The 19,072-nt window shown below is 48.6% G+C and overlaps 1 protein-coding gene across 8 annotated transcripts in view; it reads left to right on the top strand.

Moving 5' to 3' along the window:
• Positions 1 to 19,072, top strand: part of EFR3B (EFR3 homolog B) — a 151,838-nt gene that overhangs the window by 94,335 nt on the left and 38,431 nt on the right. For 7 of the 8 annotated variants that reach the window (XM_073335563.2, XM_073335560.2, XM_073335559.2 and 4 more), the window contains 3 exons: positions 2,374 to 2,495; positions 13,328 to 13,477; positions 18,364 to 18,498. In XM_073335563.2, the coding sequence (XP_073191664.1) occupies positions 2,374 to 2,495; positions 13,328 to 13,477; positions 18,364 to 18,498 (407 nt within the window). The remainder of the gene's footprint in view (positions 1 to 2,373; positions 2,496 to 13,327; positions 13,478 to 18,363; positions 18,499 to 19,072) is intronic. The other variant, XM_073335564.2, reaches the window with a different exon arrangement.

Here is a 19,072-nt window from a genome sequence, read left to right as displayed (position 1 = left end):
GTGTTATGTGAAGGCGTAAACACACTTCCCTATTCACTTTCTCCACACCAGCCATGATAAAACCGTAATGAAAGCAAGGGAATCTGAAATAGAAGTGATGCATAAATGTCTCTTTCTGGCAGAGGGAGTGGGTCTCTGCAGTCTTCATTGCTTTGCTAGTGGACAGATGGTAGCTTGAAGCATAGAGCTGATGTGCTGGCTAGAGGCTGGATGTCAGCTCCTGGAATGAAGCATTGCTAGGAGCCTTCTTCCATGAGCAGTCGCTCCTCTCTGGCTGATTTGCTGTGTTGCGCTAGTAATTAGGACGGTTTTGGAGATAGCTTTAAGTGGTTGGCTGTAGAGTATCCCTTCCTGCCTCACAATGCCATCCAAACGCGGCTGCTACTAACAGAACTCTTGTGGCGATGTAAAACTTGCACGTGCTGGCGGATCATGATCTGCCCAGTTGTATAGGTGCAGCATAGTATGAGCCCAGGAATTATCTGTCGGGCTACAGTAGCCAAAACCTCACCAGGGAATTGGTTGTGCCTGCATTTGGAGAATGGAAAAATAAAGCATGTGGGATTGTTAGCAAAAAAAGAAAATGTCAAGGACTCTGCCTTTCCCTGGGGAAAAAATAAATGCAATGTGTATTCAAAGTATCACAGCACTGGTAATTTTCTAAGATGTTTGTCTGAGATTACAGTCAGGAAAGCAATGACCACCTTCTCTTCATCGTAGCTACTTGCTAGGTGCTCATGTTAGATACCAGTGCTTGCAATTTTATCCTGAGTCTTGTGGTATTTGATGTTTTTCTGAAAGCTTCAGGTCCTGGAAAGAAACTGCAGAGACTGTCGGCTAAGTCTCTAGCCTTCGTGGTTGCAGAGAAAAGCTTGAAAATGTGACTCTCAAAGGCCAGATCTGTAGATCTGCTGACTTTACTGACACAACAAGTTTTAACTCTGGCTAGCCCCGCTGAGGCAGTGCGGCTATGAGTTGGATTCTGTCAGCAGCAGCAGACTTGTCAACTAAGTTCTGCGGGCAGAATCTACACTACTTCCTGGTGGAGATGTTAAAAGCGGGAAGAATCCAGTTGGATTTTCAGAGTCCCATGTTATTGTAAACCTTCACTTTTCAGGCCTAGATTTCCAGGTCCGCTAGAGTAGCACTCAGTGCCCTTCTGAGGGCATTAGATGGCTTTATGCAATCTTTTTAATGCCATCCTTTTCAGATCCTGGAGATACTGAGGTTGAACTAGCCTATAATGCAAATTAGAGCAGCCTTGGGGTTGCTCTAACTTGTCAGTGGAAAAAGGTCCTCAAGGTGCTGCTCCCTCAGCCAGGATCACCAGAGCACATTGCGTTCCCATCTGTCACATCCCCCTTCCAATCTCCTGCCTATCCCTCCATGGTGGGGGCTGGCATAGGGCTGGCTATTCAGCTCAGGATTCTCCTACATTAGAGGTATCCTCAGCGTCTGCCTTAATGTAGCTTTAAGTCCTCTTTGTATCACTGGAGCCCATAAAAGCTATAAGAATTGAAAAAAGTTTTTGATTATTTGCAGTGGTGGTGTTGTCCGTGTTGGGTCTAGGATATTAGAGAGACGAGGTGGGGGAGGCAATATCTTTTATTGGACCAAATTCTGTTGGTGAAAGAGACAAGCTTTTGCACCGCACAGAGCTTTTCTTCAGGTCTGGGAAAGGTACTTGAGTGTCCCAGCCGCTGGAACAGACAGGTTAGCATAAGTAGTTAACACAGTTTTGTAAGAAACCATTCAAGGCAAAGTGACCTGTTAACACCCCTGCAGTCCTAGGACAAAAAAGGGGGGTTAGCGGGTGACTGTTTTAATAAGCCACAAACCAGTGTCTTTATTAAGATTGTGATTTTTTTACTGTCTTGTGAAGTTATGAATTTAAGCTCCCAGGCCGGTCTTTTGAAGGTGGTGTTGTGCAGCTTTCCATTGAGGACGAGGACAGATATAGAACGATAGCTTTGTGAAACGTGCTCACCCACAGGTGACAGGGTGTCTGTCTTCTATCATTTTCCTGTGCAAGTTCATTCGAGAGCGTAGTGGTTATCTGGCTTCACCCACAAAGTTGTTATCGGGGTGTTTATTGCACTGGATGAGGTACCCCGCATGTTGCGATAGGTATGAATAGGACCCAAGAATCTTGACAGGTGTGTTGTCGGGGATGTTGATCATTGTAGCGGTGGAGATATGTTTGCCGGTTTGGCATCTTTTCTGGCAGGGTCTGGTGCTGCTTTGAGTTGGTGTGACCTGCTCTGTGAGGAGCTTGCTTCTGATGGTGAGGTTTATAAATCAATTTTCTCCCTCCCGTTTTTGCTTTCCTTTCTCTGGGCTGACTTATTCTCTCATTCATTTTCCCTTTTCCAGTTTGTGAAGTTTGCGAACATTGAAGAGGACACTCCGTCCTACCACAGGAGCTATGACTTCTTTGTGTCGCGCTTCAGTGAGATGTGCCACTCTAGTCACGATGAGCTGGAGATCAGAACCAAGTGAGTATGGAATGAAATACATCAGCCCCAACTTCTGTCTAGCAAATGAATAACTGAACAAGTGAATGAAACTTTTGGGGCTTCTCTACTTGGGCGTGGTCAGGAAAGTTAAACTGAATTAACTACAGGTTAAAATTTAAAGGGGATGAGTTAAAACTCATTAACCAGTGTGGATGCTCTTATCCAGAATTCAAGAGGCCTTAATTTGGTTCATCTTAATTCATCTGGAAGCGAATTAAATTAAACTGAATTAAGGCCACTTTAATTGTGAACGAGAATGTCCACACAGGTTTAATGCAGTTTAACGAATTCATTTTGAAAATTAATTTGGATTAATTTGCCTGAGTGTCCCCATGTAGACAAGCCGTTTTATGATGCTTTTCATCTTGGGATCACTGTGCAATGGAGCCTGTGAACAACCTCTGGGAGCTGAAGCCACCTGTGAAATGGAATCCAGTTGCTCTCCATGCCATCCCACAGCTAGTGCTGGTTGGGAATTTTTCGACCAAACGTTTTTTATTTGGAAAATGCCGATGTGTTGGAAGCAAAACTGTTTGAAGAAACATACTGGATTTGCCAGAACTTTAAGCGAGAGAGGTCTCTTGGGTGCAGGATGGAACTGAAAGAGGCAGACGCCCTGCGGGTAACTCAGTGGTTAGAGCACAGGACTTGAATCCAGCTCTCCTTCATCCCAGGTGAATGGGTCTCTGCCTGTTTTTTTTCTGTTTTGTTCTGATGTGGAAGGGAAAAGTTTCTGAACTCTTGAAAATATTCACAGGAGAGGAAAACAGTTTCCCACCTGGATCTATTCCCAGCTACCTAGTAGGGAAAGCTGGTTCTTTTGCCAATGGCTGTTGGGCATAGAGGGTACAAACTCACCCTCTAGGACAACCTTCCAGAGACCACTAGAACTCACTAGAGAGAGGCCATCAAATTGGTAGAGACCCAGTGACTCAGATCAGGGTTGAGACATATGGGTGGGAAGTGTGCATCTAGTGTGTGGTTCAACATAGGACTTCAGTCTCCAGTGCTGTCGATCTGGCTCCTTAGAGCAGCATTAAAATCCACTAATGTGATCGCGTGCTTGATTATAATATTGAAATACGGAAAACCGAATCTCTCTAGACACGAGTGTTAATGAGCGACTTGCTTTCCTGTGCTGGGAAGATGCTCCTCGGGAGGATTAATTATGATGAACACAGACAGATTAATGTTGTTTATGGTGATCTTGTCTGCAGTGTATTTAAAAACAACTAGCACTTAAAATTACCTCCTCTCCGTCCCTTGCAAAGCATTCCATAACTGACTGTGATGCTCTGGGGGATCTCCCAGGCCAAGAAGGGGTTCAGTCAACACCTGTTTGCAGGGGAACTCAATAAGCCTTCCAGCCCTGAGTTCTCCTCCCGGAACATATTTCTGCAACTCCCAGCCCCTCACTGTAATGCTCACACAACCATTACCAAGGTCGCTGCTCCTTTAGAGAGACAATATACAGCAGCCTGTTATCTTAACGGGGGTTAACACATCCTTTCCTTCAGTCATGGCACTGAGCTGGTTTATAGCAAATGTAAACCAAGTTTGTGAACAAGCGAACCTCGGTGTAAGTGATCCCATAAGGACAGAAATGGTTACAAACACACACAAGTGAAAATACTCTACTAAGCCTGAAATTCAACAAACGAGAGTCTCTTGTTCAGAGAGTTTGTCTCGCCACAGTCATTATTCCAGCGTGGCTGGCTAGTCCTTAGCCAGGATCCCAACACAGAGTTCAAATCGCTTAGTTTCTTTGGCCTGGTCTACACTAAAAATTTAGGTCGACCTGGCCACATCGCTCAGGGGTGTGAAGAATCCACGCCCCGGTGCAACGTAATGAAGCTGACGTAAGCCTGGGTGTAGACCGCGCTAGGTGGATGGAAGAATTCTCCTGTCGACCTAGCTACTGCCTCTCGGGGAGGTGGGTGACCTACACCGACAGGAGAACCCCTAGAGCAGTGTCTACACTGTAGTGTTTCAAGTGTAGACAAGCCCTTTGTCTCCTCAGGGGAAGGGCCACTTAAGGGTTTTCTTCCCCTCTCTTTATAGACCACTAAACCTTTGAAATGTGTTCTTCTGAAGTGACTCCCCACATAAAGTTCCTTTCCATGCCGGGTGTAGACGCCATCCTGGCTTCTACCCTGCATGTGATTTTTGCAATGCAAATGATCTTCCTGCAAAGTCCAGTACGAAGTCCCCTGTGCTTGGCCACACCTGGCTTCAGGTGTCCGCCCCTTTCCTTCATCTGGAAAAGCCCATTTATCCACTTCCCCTGGCATGCCTGCGTTAAATATGTTTTAATTGCTTTCCAGCACATCTGTATAAGTCTTTGTAGGGTAACTGTACCCGCATCACGCAAGAACATGAATTAGCAGTGAGTTAGTAGTTTTCCAAAGATATATGCCATCTTTTGGCGCAATACCACGGCAGCAGTGTGTGAAGCACGCTGAGCCAACCAGCCAGCTGAGACTCTCTGCTACGTGCCAAGGGGCTCCAGGCCCTCTGGCACTGGGATTTTCTAAGTGTCACCCTGACTGGGTGCCATTTCAGTAACGCCCTGCTGTTCTCTTAACCATATTTTGCCCATGGTTAGGCTGCAGTCTGAGTTTGAGTTTGAATTGCTTCCCCTCCTCTCACAGCAAGGTTAGGCGTTATAGGAAGCCTTTCAAAGGCCGAGGAATAACAAGCAGAGAGAGGCCAGGGACAGCACAGAGTAATAACCCAGTGCTTCAGAGCTGAGCCAGGAAGAGTGTCTAGCGCCTAAAGGAGAGGTGATCGTTTGGTCTCTGGTCTTGGAGTCTGGAACCTTAGAGCAGCCAATGCTCAGACTATGCACAAACCCAGAGCGAAGGGCATGAAGTTTTGCTGTCCTGGACTATTTTAATGCTGCTGGACAAACTATTAGTAGCTTTATGGAAGCCCTAGGTGCTCTAGCCAGAATCTGGACCTACATTGTCATGGGCGCTGTGCAGTCATATGGTAAGAGACAATCCCTGCCCTAGATTGTAGAGCTAACAATCTAAACGGACTAATGGTGGGAACAGACACACAGAGAGGGGACATGACCCAGGGTGGGTCGTTGGCAGAGCTGGGAATAGAACCTATGGTCCAGAGCTCCCTCCGTTGGACCACCCCACCTTTCAGATAGTCTAGTGCTCAAATAGTGCAATGATAGGTACCTGTGTGAGAATCTGGCTGGAGAAAGCTTAAGGTTGCAGTCACTTGTAACTTTCAGGTTTTGCTTCTTGGGGCCTGCTGCTTGAAGGAGACTTTTTTTTTCTTTTGGAAAGGGGGAATAAAACCACACCAGCCATTTCTGAGAACAGGGAGAGCGATGGGGAAAATATTTTCCCCGAGGGGAAAAGTAACATTGGCAGCTTTGTGTTTTGAAAGTTGTCTGGCTGAAACGGCTGAGACTAGAAAGCTGAAATTTGACAAGGAACGAGCCTTAACTGAGAAGAGATGCCTTGAAGTGTTATAGTGAAAATTGGATGAGATTTGGCTGAGTTCTAAGGCTTTGAAAATTGCATTTTCACACATGAAGAGTCAACCTTTACTATTTGAACAATCAGACGGAAGAATAATACACTACTCGGCTCCCATATCACGCTTTTCATCTGGTGTCAAAACTCAATAAGGACTGGTGGCTCCAGGTGAGATTCACCTGCTTCTCTAGCAGAGCTGGGTCCAAGCGACGAGTGATACGTGGAGTCAGATTCAGGCTCCAGCTGCCCCTGTGCCGAGAGTGGTTGAATTCAGCTCATTGGCCATGGGGAGGAGCCATCACTAAGGCTAGCATTTAGTCCGGGGGATTTTTAATAAAAGTCGTGGACCGGTCACAGGCAATAATTTAAAAAAAAAAAAAATTCATGGCCCGTGACCTGTCCATGACTTTTACTAAAAATACCCACCCTGACTAAATCTGGGGGCAGGTTGCTGTGGGGGAGAGGGGTGCTCCGGGGGGGGGCAGATGGGGGGCTGCTGGGGAGGGCAGGGCCAAGTGGGTTTCGGTTGCCACTGGGATTGCAGATGCCCCGACATCCAGGCACATTTGGATCTAGAGTCTAGGCCCATCTCTGTTTGCAGCAGGCTAAGTCCTGAGGTTCCCACTCCGTTTTTACTGATCGAAAGCCTTCACAGACTGCCGCCCCGCTTTACTTCTAGTGACCCAGTGGGAAGTCTGTTTGTTTGCCCCCAGGATTAGGGCCTATGTTTCTTGGGCACGACTCTTGTGTGTGGGGGCTCAGTGATGTGCTGGTCCACACACAGCTGCAGTATGGTCGCCGGAAGGGCTTGCCGGTGACTTACCAGGGGAACATTACAGTTCATAGTCTGGGGGCTTTTACTCCACTTCCAAACAGTTCATTGAGAAACAAACGCCTAGAAAATGAGGAGAAAATAGCGACTGACCTGTGACCCTTACTCACAGGGTCACGATTTCCAGTTGCATGGGGCCTCTTTTTCCCCCAGACCTGGTTTCAGCCAACCCCTCCGTCCGTGACCATCTGACCTGCCCTGGGATACTAGGAAACGGCCTCTGTATTTTAAACAGTTCTGTCCATGTACTTCACGCACCAATTCCCTTGACGCCTCCTGTAGCTCTAATGCCAGTGGACGTTTCTGTTCTCCTGAAGCACAGCTGCTTATCCACTTTTTAACACCGCCCCAAATTCTTCTAGTCCCAGCCCTCCCACACCTGTTTCACCTGGTAAAAGTCAGCAAGCTGCCTCGGAGCTCGGTCTGTGATTCAGCACCAGGTCCTCAGCTGCGGTAAATCAATGGCTCTCACTGATTTATTCCAGCAGAGGGTCTGATCCTTAGTGTTTATTGATAAATGAGGTTGCAGGGCCAAGTTCAGACCTGGGACAGTTCCCCTGAAGTTATAATGTATGTCGTCCCTCCAAAAGGAACGGAACACTGCAGGGTTTTTCTCCCCCCGGGATTGCTGGGAAGTCAAGCCATGTCTTTAAACAATGCAGTCATTTTCCAGGGAAGAGATGCCGCGTGGGGTGAACCAACCCAGAAAAACGTACCCTCCTTAAGGGATATGTCCCTTTAACCACCTTGGGCCTCATATTTTCAGTGGTGCTGCAGTGAGCGAGGCTGGGAGTGAGGATGCCCAGGCATTGATGGCATGTCAGACACAGCTTCTCCAGCCTGGTCTGTTGGCTTTCTTCAGGTTTCCTTGGGGCCTGTGGGGAGGTTAGTGTGTTTGCTTTAGGTCAGGGCTGCTGTATCTGGGGAAAGAGGCAAGCCGTAGGCGCCACAGAGGAATGAGAGGCATTTACACCAGATCCTCAGCTGGTGTAAATTGACGTAGCTGCATTTATGTCAATGAAGCGAAGCTGATTCCCGCCGGCGGGGATCTGGCTCAGAGGCCCTTGGGATCCCATCCAGGGAGCGCTGCACCTGTTTAATAATCACCCCACTATGGAATGCAGGATCGGGACCTTCGTAAACCATCCAAGGCAGGGATCTTGTCGGCCGGTTTGTCTTGAAGGCACCTCTTGCAGCCCAATTTAAATAATAAGCATCCCAGAGAAGCATCCATTCGGACCTGGAGGGGGATTGTCAAAGGCAGAAAGGTGCCCAACTCCCATGGAGCCCATTCCAATCTGGAGTATAGTTTAGTGGCTGAGCAGAGTCTCTTTGGGCCGATTTGTTCACTGCACCTTATTTTCCCCTTACTCTGATCAGGGGACATTTTATTTTCCCCTAGCAAGACAATGGTGCAGAAAACTCATTGTTTCCCCCTGACCCATAGAGCACAAATGATCCTGGTTCAATTACGTGCTGGATTGCAAGAGACCTATTCTGCAGTTCCTGGTTCCTGCAGTTGCTGGGAGAGCAATACAGCGGTGCATAGACAATCCAGGAAGTTTTTGGAAAGCGTAGGGGACAATTTCCTGGTGCAAGTGCTAGAGGAACTAACTAGGGGGGGAGATTTTCTTGACCTGCTGCTCACATAACCGGGAAGAATTAGTGGGGGAAGCAAAAGGGGATGGGAATCTGGGAGGCAGTGACCATGAGTTGGTTGAGTTCAGGATCCTGACACAGGGAAGAAAGGTAAGCAGCGGGATACGGACCCTGGACTTCAGGAAAGCAGACTTCGACTCCCTCAGGGAACGGATGGGTAGGATCCCCTGGGGGACTAACATGAAGGGGAAAGGAGTCCAGGAGAGCTGGCTGTATTTCAAGGAATCCCAGTTGAGGTTACAGGGACAAACCATCCCGATGAGTCGAAAGAATAGTAAATATGGCAGGCGACCAGCTTGGCTTAACGGTGAAATCCTAGCGGATCTTAAGCATAAAAAAGAAGCTTACAAGAAGTGGAAGGTTGGACATATGACCAGGGAAGAGTATAAAAATATTGCTCGGGCATGTAGGAATGAAATCAGGAAGGCCAAATCGCACCTGGAGCTGCAGCTAGCAAGAGATGTCAAGAGTAACAAGAAGGGTTTCTTCAGGTATGTTGGCAACAAGAAGAAAGCCAAGGAAAGTGTGGGCCCCTTACTGAATGAGGGAGGCAACCTAGTGACAGAGGATATGGAAAAAGCTAATGTACTCAATGCTTTTTTTGCCTCTGTCTTCACTAACAAGGTCAGCTCCCAGACTGCTGCGCTGGGCATCACAACATGGGGAGTAGAATGCCAGCCCTCTGTGGAGAAAGAGGTGGTTAGGGACTATTTAGAAAAGGTGGACGTGCACAAGTCCATGGGGCCGGACGCGTTGCATCCGAGAGTGCTGAAGGAATTGGCGGCTGTGATTGCAGAGCCACTGGCCATTATCTTTGAAAACTCGTGGCGAACGGGGGAAATCCCGGATGACTGGAAAAAGGCTAATGTAGTGCCAATCTTTAAAAAAGGGAAGAAGGAGGATCCGGGGAACTACAGGCCAGTCAGCCTCACCTCAGTCCCTGGAAAAATCATGGAGCAGGTCCTCAAAGAATCAATCCTGAAGCACTTACATGAGAGGAAAGTGATCAGGAACAGTCAGCATGGATTCACCAAGGGAAGGTCATGCCTGACTAATCTAATCGCCTTCTATGATGAGATTACTGGTTCTGTGGATGAAGGGAAAGCAGTGGATGTATTGTTTCTTGACTTTAGCAAAGCTTTTGACACTGTCTCCCACAGTATTCTTGTCAGCAAGTTAAAGAAGTATGGGCTGGATGAATGCACTATAAGGTGGGTAGAAAGTTGGCTAGATTGTCGGGCTCAACGGGTAGTGATCAATGGCCCCATGTCTAGTTGGCAGCCGGTATCAAGTGGAGTGCCCCACGGGTCGGTCCTGGGGCTGGTTTTGTTCAATATCTTCATAAATGATCTGGAGGATGGTGTGGATTGCACTCTCAGCAAATTTGCGGATGATACTAAACTAGGAGGAGTGGTAGATATGCTGGAGGGTAGGGATAGGATACAGAAGGACCTAGACAAATTGGAGGATTGGGCCAAAAGAGATCTGATGAGGTTCAATAAGGATAAGTGTAGGGTCCTGCACTTAGGACAGAAGAACCCAATGCACAGCTACAGACTAGGGACCGAATGGCTAGGCAGCAGTTCTGCGGAAAAGGACCTAGGGGTGACAGTGGACGAGAAGCTGGATATGAGTCAGCAGTGTGCCCTTGTAGCCAAGAAGGCCAATGGCATTTTGGGATGTATAAGTAGGGGCATAGCGAGCAGATCAAGGGACGTGATTGTCCCCCTTTATTCGACATTGGTGAGGCTTCATCTGGAGTACTGTGTCCAGTTTTGGGCCCCACGCTACAAGAAGGATGTGGATAAATTGGAGAGAGTCCAGCGAAGGGCAACAAAAATGATTAGGGGTCTGGAACACATGACTTATGAGGAGAGGCTGAGGGAACTGGGATTGTTTAGTCTGCAGAAGAGAAGAATGAGGGGGGATTTGATAGCTGCTTTCAACTACCTGAAAGGGGGTTCCAGAGAGGATGGTTCTAGACTATTCTCAGTGGTAGAAGAGGACAGGACAAGGAGTAATGGTCTCAAGTTGCAGTGAGGGAGGTTTAGGCTGGATATTAGGAAAAACTTTTTCACTAGGGGTTTGGTGAAACACTGGAATGCGTTACCTAGGGAGGTGGTAGAATCTCCTTCCTTAGAAGTTTTTAAGGTCAGGCTTGACAAAGCCCTCTGGCTGGGATGATTTAATTGGGGATTGGTCCTGCTTTTGAGCAGGGGGTTGGACTAGATGACCTCCTGAGGTCCCTTCTGTCACGGAGTCCCTGGGCGATGCTCTGGAACTGCTCCCCGTGAAGCCAGTCAGGACTCTGGGGAAGTCTCCTCTCTGTGAGCAGCCTGTCTTCAGGACACAAAGCTCACACAGCTTCCACCTTCCTGGGTCTGACCTCGGAGCATTCAGCATCCTCTGCCCCTCCGTGCGCTTCCCACAGCGAGTCCGCTCAGGCGGGGCTCCTGGGGAAGCCAGAGAGTCCTGCACCCCAGCTTCGCAGTCAGATGTGACTCTCAGCCAGCCAGTAAAACAGAGGTTTATTAAATGACAGGAACATGGCCTAAAACAGAGTTTGTAGGTGCAGAGAACAGGACCCCTCAGCTGGGTCCATTTTGGGGGGCAGTGAGCCAGACAACCATGTCTGCCCTTCACTCCATGTCCCAGCCAGCTCCAAACTGCCTCTAGCCCCTCCTCCCCTGGGCTTTGTTCCTTTCCCGGGCCAGGAGGTCACCTAATTCCTTTGTTCTCCAACACTTTAGCTCTCGCCTTGCAGGGGGGAAGGGCCCAAGCCATCAGTTGCCAGGAAACAGGGTGTCAGCCATTCTCTGTGTCCAGACCCCTGCACACACATGCCCTCTAGGGCTCTGCAATGATCATACACCCTTACCCCACCACCTAGATACTTAAGAACTGCATAGGGGAAACTGAGGCACCCCCACAATATTCAGAGGAAACATTAAGAACAGTCCCACTTCGTCACACCTTCCAACCCTGATAGTCTATGATTCCTGCAATCAGAAGTACCCTGTGGTTTTGAGCGTTTTAGTTCTGTTTAACAGCCCTTCTTTGGGAGTTGCCTCGGAGTCAGATAAGTTCACTGCTCAGATCTGTGGTTCCATGAATTGGTTTCACAAAGTGTGTTGGGTTATTTTTATTTTTCTGGCTCTAGGAGACCACTGAGTATACAGATTGCTGATCTGAGTAAAGGGGTGGTCTTTCCTTCTCATCACAGCTGAACAGTTTGGGCTCTGGGCAGAGCGGGGGATTTCTCAGTATGGAGAACATTTTTGTAGTCCGCTAGAATGGAACCTAGGACCTTCAGAACCGAAAGGACAGCACTCCCGCTAAAGGAGTACCTCTCTTAGCTGTTACAAAGCGGCAGTCTCTTCTTGCTGGAGCCAGCTATTAGAGGGAGATGTGAATGATCATATTATGTTGGACTAGATCTTCAGCTGGTAGAAATTGGCATACCACCATTAAAGTCAATGGAGCGAAGCTGATTTACGTTAGCTGGCCCATTGCTTGTTGGGGTCTGCTAGGACACACAGAGAAATAACACCAGTTGTTATTTGCTTCTAAGTCAAGATGGGCTTGAACCAAAATCCTGTCTCCAAGATCCCTCAGGCTCTGGGGAAGATCAGATCTGGATCTGCCACTTCATGGCTGCCCTTTATCTTTGTATTGGGCTAAACCAAATCCCCCGATCCAACACCCCCTCCCCACCACATGCTGGGGAAATTTAGATCTTGGTCCAATTGTAAATGTTGCATCCTGGGCCCATCGCTGTTTCTAAGCAGATTGACCTCTCTGTTAAGTGAGAAATAAAGTCAGGAATTCACCCCCTGGCCCTGGCTTGCACTACTGGTGCTTTGTCCCTCTCTAGCGCCTTTCACCTAAGGCTCTCAGAACACTTTACAAACTTAAAATTAGTCCTGACAGCAGCCCCTGGGAAAGACAGAAGTAACATTATCTCTAGTTTAGAGATGGGGAAACTGAGGTACGGAGAAGTAAATTTACTTGCCATAGATCACTCTGCCACACAGCTGGAAGGAGAAGCCAGAGCCTGGACCCCGCCATACACTGTTCTAATTAGAGCAGGTCGGAAAAATGCTAACACAACGTTCTTTTCACTGGAATTTGCCAATTTGTCAAACTTTAAATGTTCCGTGGAGACAGTTCGATTTGACAAAGTTCTGTGGGAACCCTGCTGGGTTTCCTGCCAGCTCGCCTGCTATGCTTTTCAGCAGCACATCGTCTGGGATGGCGGGAGCAGAGAGGCTAGAAGCTCCTTGGCCGTCTGCACTTCCAGGGCCTGTAGCTCTGGGACAGCCCACCAGACAGACTGCCCTGGAGTCAGAGGTCCTAGGGTCTGTGACTGCAAAACAGCCCACCAGGCACACTGCCTTGGAGCTTGGGGCTCTGTCCCCTTTTGCAGAGAATTTTTTGCTCTCAATCGGAACAAACCCAGATTCTGAACTCTTGAAATCCTCCATGAAAGGGAATGACCTCCCTTCAAACAGCTAGAGTTCTAACCAGCAGGCCCAGCTCCCAGAGCTGAGAAAGGAAGCCCGGAGTCCTGACTCTCTGTCTTAACCGCTAGATCACATTCCTCTTGCAGAGTTAGGAAAAGAACCCAGGCTTCCTGAACGGCCAGTCCACTGCTCTCACCTCTGGATGACCATCTCTTTCCTAATGTCACACCTGTGGGATGGGTAATCCCCAGCAGTTTGGAGTCACGGGTTCAGACTTTCTAATGAATGGGTAGCACTGTGTCATCCGTGTGTTGGTCTTTTGTTTTTGTGTTTTTTGTTTATTTTAATCTTTTCCTTAAGGATTCGGACGTCTGGCATAAAAGGCCTTCAGGGGGTGGTGAGGAAGACGGTTAATGATGAACTCCAAGCGAACATCTGGGACCCGCAGCACATGGACAAAATCGTGCCTTCGCTGCTCTTCAACCTACAGCACGCAGAGGAGGCTGAGAGGTGGGAGTTTGCTTTTCCCTTCCTGGTAGGGGGCGTGGAGCTGCAGATAGCGTTTTTGGTGCTGCTTAGAATTCCCCAGTGCTAGAGTCTGGGTAGCAGCAAACTGTTGTTCTGTTCCCCGAGCAGCGAGGAAGGGTTTGAATTCCTGGAGGGCCCTCTGTCCTTGCTGGGTGAGAAATGGGTGGACCCGGCCTTGGGAGTCTGTCTGGTTTCAGTCGCAGTGTACACGTTGAAGCAGATCCTCAGCTGGCACAAATCGATGTCAACGGAGCTACGCTGGTTTGCAGCGTTGAGGAGCTGACCCATATTTCCTATTATTGCCACAAAAAAGGGATGGCTAAAACAACAAAACGATCTTCTCTTAAACTGCACCCCAACCCCCCGCATCAGGCTTTCTGCAGACATCATAAAGAGGTGTAAAAAAAAAACACACAATCCAGACATTTTGTTTCCATTGCAGGTGACCTTTAAGTAGAACTGGGTGACATTTATTTTATTTTATTTTATTTTATTTATTTCTTGGCAAATGGTAAATTCAATGAAACATCCATTTTCCAGGGGACTAAAACGGTTTGCGAATTTGGGTCGAATCTGGTGGAAATAAAAAGAAGAAGAAAATATATATTCAAAAAGACAAAAAAAATGTCAACCATTTAGACACTATATATTTTGATTTTTCATTTTGAAACCATGATTTTGTTTTGAAATGTAGCTAGATTTGACAAAAAAACCCCAAAAAGGTTTTTAAACAACCAAAAAAACCCTTGAAAATGAAACAAAACAAAAAACTGGGGGGGGGGGGGAATCACTTTTGGTTGAAGGAATTGAAAAGTTTCTGCTGGAAACAAACCAATTTTCCGGATCAGTGATTCGCTGAGTGCCTTTCTCAAGTTCTGCAGCTAGCTAGCAGCAGAACCAGGAGCCCTGGTTCCCTGCCCTCTGCCTTGTAGCCTGCCACCAGCTCTCCGTTTTGTTTATATTCTCTCAAGCGCACGATATTTAATGGGCGTTAGAGTTTGGGGCCTTCGGAAGATTCCTTCAAATGAGGCAACTTGAGTTTTTGTTTGTGGTGTTTTCTCTCTGCGGGACTGAAATTGCCTGCTGGGAAAGTTCTTCATTATGATGATAGCGCTTAGAGGCCCTGTTGTGTTAGTTGCTGTACAGACGCCTGAAAGGAAGCACTCCCTTCCCTGAGCAGCTTGCAATCGAAAGAGACAAGACAAAGGCAGTGTTGTTATCCCCACTTTGCAGATGGGGCACATAGGCACAGAGAGATGAAGTGAAGGGTGTGGGGAAGCTTGAGGCAGAGTTAGGAATTGAACCCATCTCCTGAATCCTAATCAAGATCATTAGCCACCAGCTGTTCGACTCAGCTTGCTTTGCAGAGCTGTCAAGGTGAAAGTGCAGACCTGTGCATTCGCCAGATAAGTCTCAGCTTTTTCTCCGCTCTCTCTACAATTTTAGAGAGGAGTAATTGCCAAGACAGCGTGCCAGCTGTGACGGGAGATTAGGTAAAACCTCTCTCTCTCTCCCTTCCCCATCATATGCCTCAGGCATGTCCACCCCAGCCTGCTGGGTTTTCACAAGCAGACAGGGATTTTTAAGGGAAATTACTCAGGCAATAGATCCGCTTTCTTAAGATGCTTTTACAGACTGGCGAGAAAGGGAAGTATGCATGAATTCTGCCTGGTTTATTTTGAAGGTTAGGAAAGATGCCTTCAAAAATCAAATGTTTGGGCTTAAAACTCCTTCATGGTGTTTGCATAAGCAAAAGGTCCAAGCGGAAGGCCAGATCCTGATGCCAGCATGTATCTGGAGTAACTTGTGAGTAGGCAGCAAGTTACCCTGGATTTGCACCGGCTGAAGCGAGGGCAGGTTCTGGCTCTGGGGGGTCTGATTTTCGAAGGAGTGCACAAAATCCCATGTTTCATATTCAAATAGGCATTTATGGTGTGTAAAACACTGCAGTCTCCTGGCTTTGGGTGTCTACCACTGTCCTCGAGTGGTTGGCTCCCAGAAAGAATAAAGGAGCCTTTCTGGGTGTGCCTATAATGCGCACGAAGCCCGGGCTCTGATGCAGGTTGGCGCCCAAGTCTGACCACACACAAATCAGTTTTCAGAGTAACAGCCGTGTTAGTCTGTATTCGCAAAAAGAAAAGGAGTACTTGAATTGGTTAGTCTCTAAGGTGCCACAAGTACTCCTTCTTTTACACAAATCAGTGTGACTCGGGTCAGCAAGCACTGAGGGCCCAGGCCCTAGGACTCTGCTAGGGGGATGGGTCAGAGCCCAGGTCCTGCTGTGACAGATCCAAGCCCTCTCCTTGTGCGGTGTGGACACAGCTCAGGCTGCAGACCCGCAGTAAATGGTCAGCCCAGTGCAGGAGGGATGCATTGGCAGGGCTGAGACACCCGGATCCAGCAATTGTAGTGCAGTGTGGACACTCAAGCCCAGGCTCGGAAACACCAGGTCCCACAGACCCAGGCTTAGTGTGCAGTATAGTGCTCCCATGAAAGGGGTTACCTGAAGTGGTTGAGACCTGTGTATTTGGATGGGGGTTCTAGCCTTGGCTCCCCAGGTGCATGTCTTAAGTTTTTGTAGTGACTGAGTGTGCAGCACGTGAACAGTCTCCTACGGATACACACTGCAGACCAAAGGTCCATCTCCTGCCCCATGGGTCAGAAGCACAGGGCTGGCTGGTAGCAGCGAGCTGGGTGCTTTGCTGCCTCCTTGTCCCTGACTCACTGTCTGGCTGCCTACGCGGGGGTCTGTGCAGCACCCGTCTGGCACTCGGGTGCCATGGCGACATGTTTTTCAAACATGATTCGTATGGAAACCGAGGCAGATCAGTGTGTGTTTTTCAGATTGTTCTCAAGGCGCTGGGGTCTCTCCTCACTCTGATCTGAGCTCCGCATTCAAGGGCCCATGGCTAAGGAAGCTCTGACCCCACTCGTCCTCATGGTCCCGTCCATCCTCCAGAGGTACTAATAAGATATATAGTATTGGAATTGGAAAAGGTTCAGAAAAGGGCAACAAAAATGATTAGGGGGCTGGAATAGTTTCCATATGAGGAGAGATTAATAAGACTGGGACTTTTCAGCTTGGAAAAGAGCTGACTAAGGCGGGATATGATAGAGATCTATAAAATCATGACTGGTGTTGAGTAAGTAAATAAGGAAGTGTTTGCTCTTTCTCATAACAGAAGAACTAGGGGTCACCAGATGAAATTAATAGGCAGCAGGTTTAAAACAAATAAAAGGAAGTATTTCTTCACAGAATGTACAGTCAACCTGTGGAACTCCTTGCCAGGGGATGTTGTGAAGGCCAAGACTATAATAGGGTTCAAAAAAGAATTAGATAAGTTCATGGAGGATAGGTCCATCAATGGCTATTAGCCAGGAAGGGCAGGGATGGTATCCCTAGCCTGTTTGCCAGAAGCTGAGAATGGTGAACATGGGATGGATCACTTCATGGTTACCTGTTCTGTTCATTCCCTCTGAGGCACCTGGCATTGGCCACTGTTGGAAGACAGGATACTTTGCTAGATGAACCTTTGGTCTGACCCAGTGTGGCCATTCTTAGGCACGTAGCTGCTGTGGGTGGTGATTTAGAAGGAGATGGTTTCTCAAGCAATCAGGGCCAGCCACCATCACAGCCAAGTCCTTGAGTTTGACGCTGTGCTTCCCAGGCAGGAGTGTGGTGGGGGGCTCCCAGTTGGTTTTTGTGTTTGAGTGGAGGCTGCTGGGGTCTGAGCCCACTGGAGCAGCCTCGGGGCTGGGGGGTTCACTACAAGGTATAATAAATAGCAGCGAGCTAGCCCAGAGGTCAGGAATGGCTGGTTAAGGATATCTGAGCACCTCACAATCTTCATTGTATTTACCCTCCCAGCACCCTGTGGGGTAGGGCAGTGCTGTGGTCCCCATGCCACAGAGACTACACGACTTGCCAGCGTCGCGCAGGGCGTCACTGGTAGACCAGAGAATTGATACCCGGGGTCCCAATTCTGAATCTAGCACTAACCGCTGTGCCATCCTACCTCTCAGAGTCAGCGTGGCCAGTTCAGAGTCTGATGGCACAGAGCGCAGCGTTCTGGCCAGCTGGAGATGGGACGGGGTTTGTGTGACAGCCTCTGTTTAGGTTCATCAGGAGCTTGGATCTTCGATTCCAATAACCCCAGCGTGTTACTCCCGGCTGAGTGTATAAAGCACAAATCGGTGGTTTTGGTGGGGAAGGGGAGAGTCGGAGCTCCCCCTACTGGCCCATTGCAGAATAAACTAGGCACCTCTTAAACCCTGAATCAAATGCCCTCTTTTACTTGGAGCCCTAATTTGTCAGAACAGAGGAATTTCCCACTGTCTGCCTCCATTCCATGGTACATCTGAGCTGTGCCACGCTGGTAAATGTTAGGATCTGCGCGGGTGGGAGAGGTCCACGTGGGCGGAGTCCAATAGTCAGCATCCCTTCTGTTTATAGATCATCTCTCCTGTCAAAGGAGCCCAGACTGGTCAACAGGTTCACCGCACACAGGGAATCCCTTCGCTGAGCACTGAAATGCAGCCACCCTGGAGCAGAGCAGAGCACAGCAGTTCTATTCTGCATGGTGCAGTGGCATACTGCAAGGAGATGGGACGAGCCGCTAGTGTATCTGGCATGTAGGGAGGCAGTATGGCTCTCATTGTGGGCCCAGATTTCCAGTTCCAAAGGGCGGTTTTTATATTCTGGATGCTGGCGTCCTTCGCAGCGGAGGAGTGGCACCGCTGGGAGTGCAGCGTTGGAAAGAAAGCGAGAGCGTCGCGTTGTGGCACGGGAGAATGAGGGCGTGAAAATCGGTCTCCTGTACTGAGGGGTTGTACAGAGGAGGCTTAATCTCTCTTTCCCTCTCTCTCAGCCGCTCTCCATCTCCCCTGCAAGCAACTGAAAAGGAGAAAGAGAGTCCCACTGAGCTGGCAGAAAGGTGCCTGCGGGAGTTACTGGGGCGAGCGGCTTATGGTAACATTAAGAACGCCATCAAACCTGTTCTCATGTAAGTCACTCGATCAGGTGATTGTCCCTCCACCCTGCCTGCATCTCTCTTGGGCTGGACACTCTGGCTGTCTGTGTTCTCGTTTCCTCATCCCCTTTTGTCCCAGAGGGGGACCCTTTTGTATTGTTGATAATAAGGAACACTAATATTGCCGTGAATTAGTGAGGCTTGGGTCTACACTACAGAGTTAGGTCGACATAAGGCAGGTTATGTTGACCTAACTATGTCAGAGTCTACCCTACAGGGTTGCTCCCACCAATGTAAGTGCCCTACTACACCGATATCATAACTCCACCTCCAGGAGAGGCATAGGGCTCAGGTTGGTGTAGTTAGGGTGAGGCAGTGTCTGTATAAACACTGTGTTCCTTACATCTGCTGTTGGCTGTCTTGTCAATTTCATGGCTCAGCTGGAGCTGTGAAATTGACCAGAAAGTTGGCTCCTGGCTCCCCAGCCCGGTTGCTGCCAGGTCTCTACTCCAAGCCAAGCTGCCACCCAGGCTCCTGGCTTGAGCTGCCACTGGGAACCCTGCTGCCCCCTGGGGTCCTGGCTCCTCGCTCCCCATGGGGAGTACGG

Source organism: Lepidochelys kempii, chromosome 3, assembly GCF_965140285.1.
Source record: "Lepidochelys kempii isolate rLepKem1 chromosome 3, rLepKem1.hap1, whole genome shotgun sequence".
Lineage (NCBI taxonomy): Eukaryota > Metazoa > Chordata > Testudines > Cheloniidae > Lepidochelys > Lepidochelys kempii.
The sequence above is the reverse complement of the archived record's forward strand: the minus strand, read 5'-3'. Positions and strand labels throughout refer to the sequence as shown.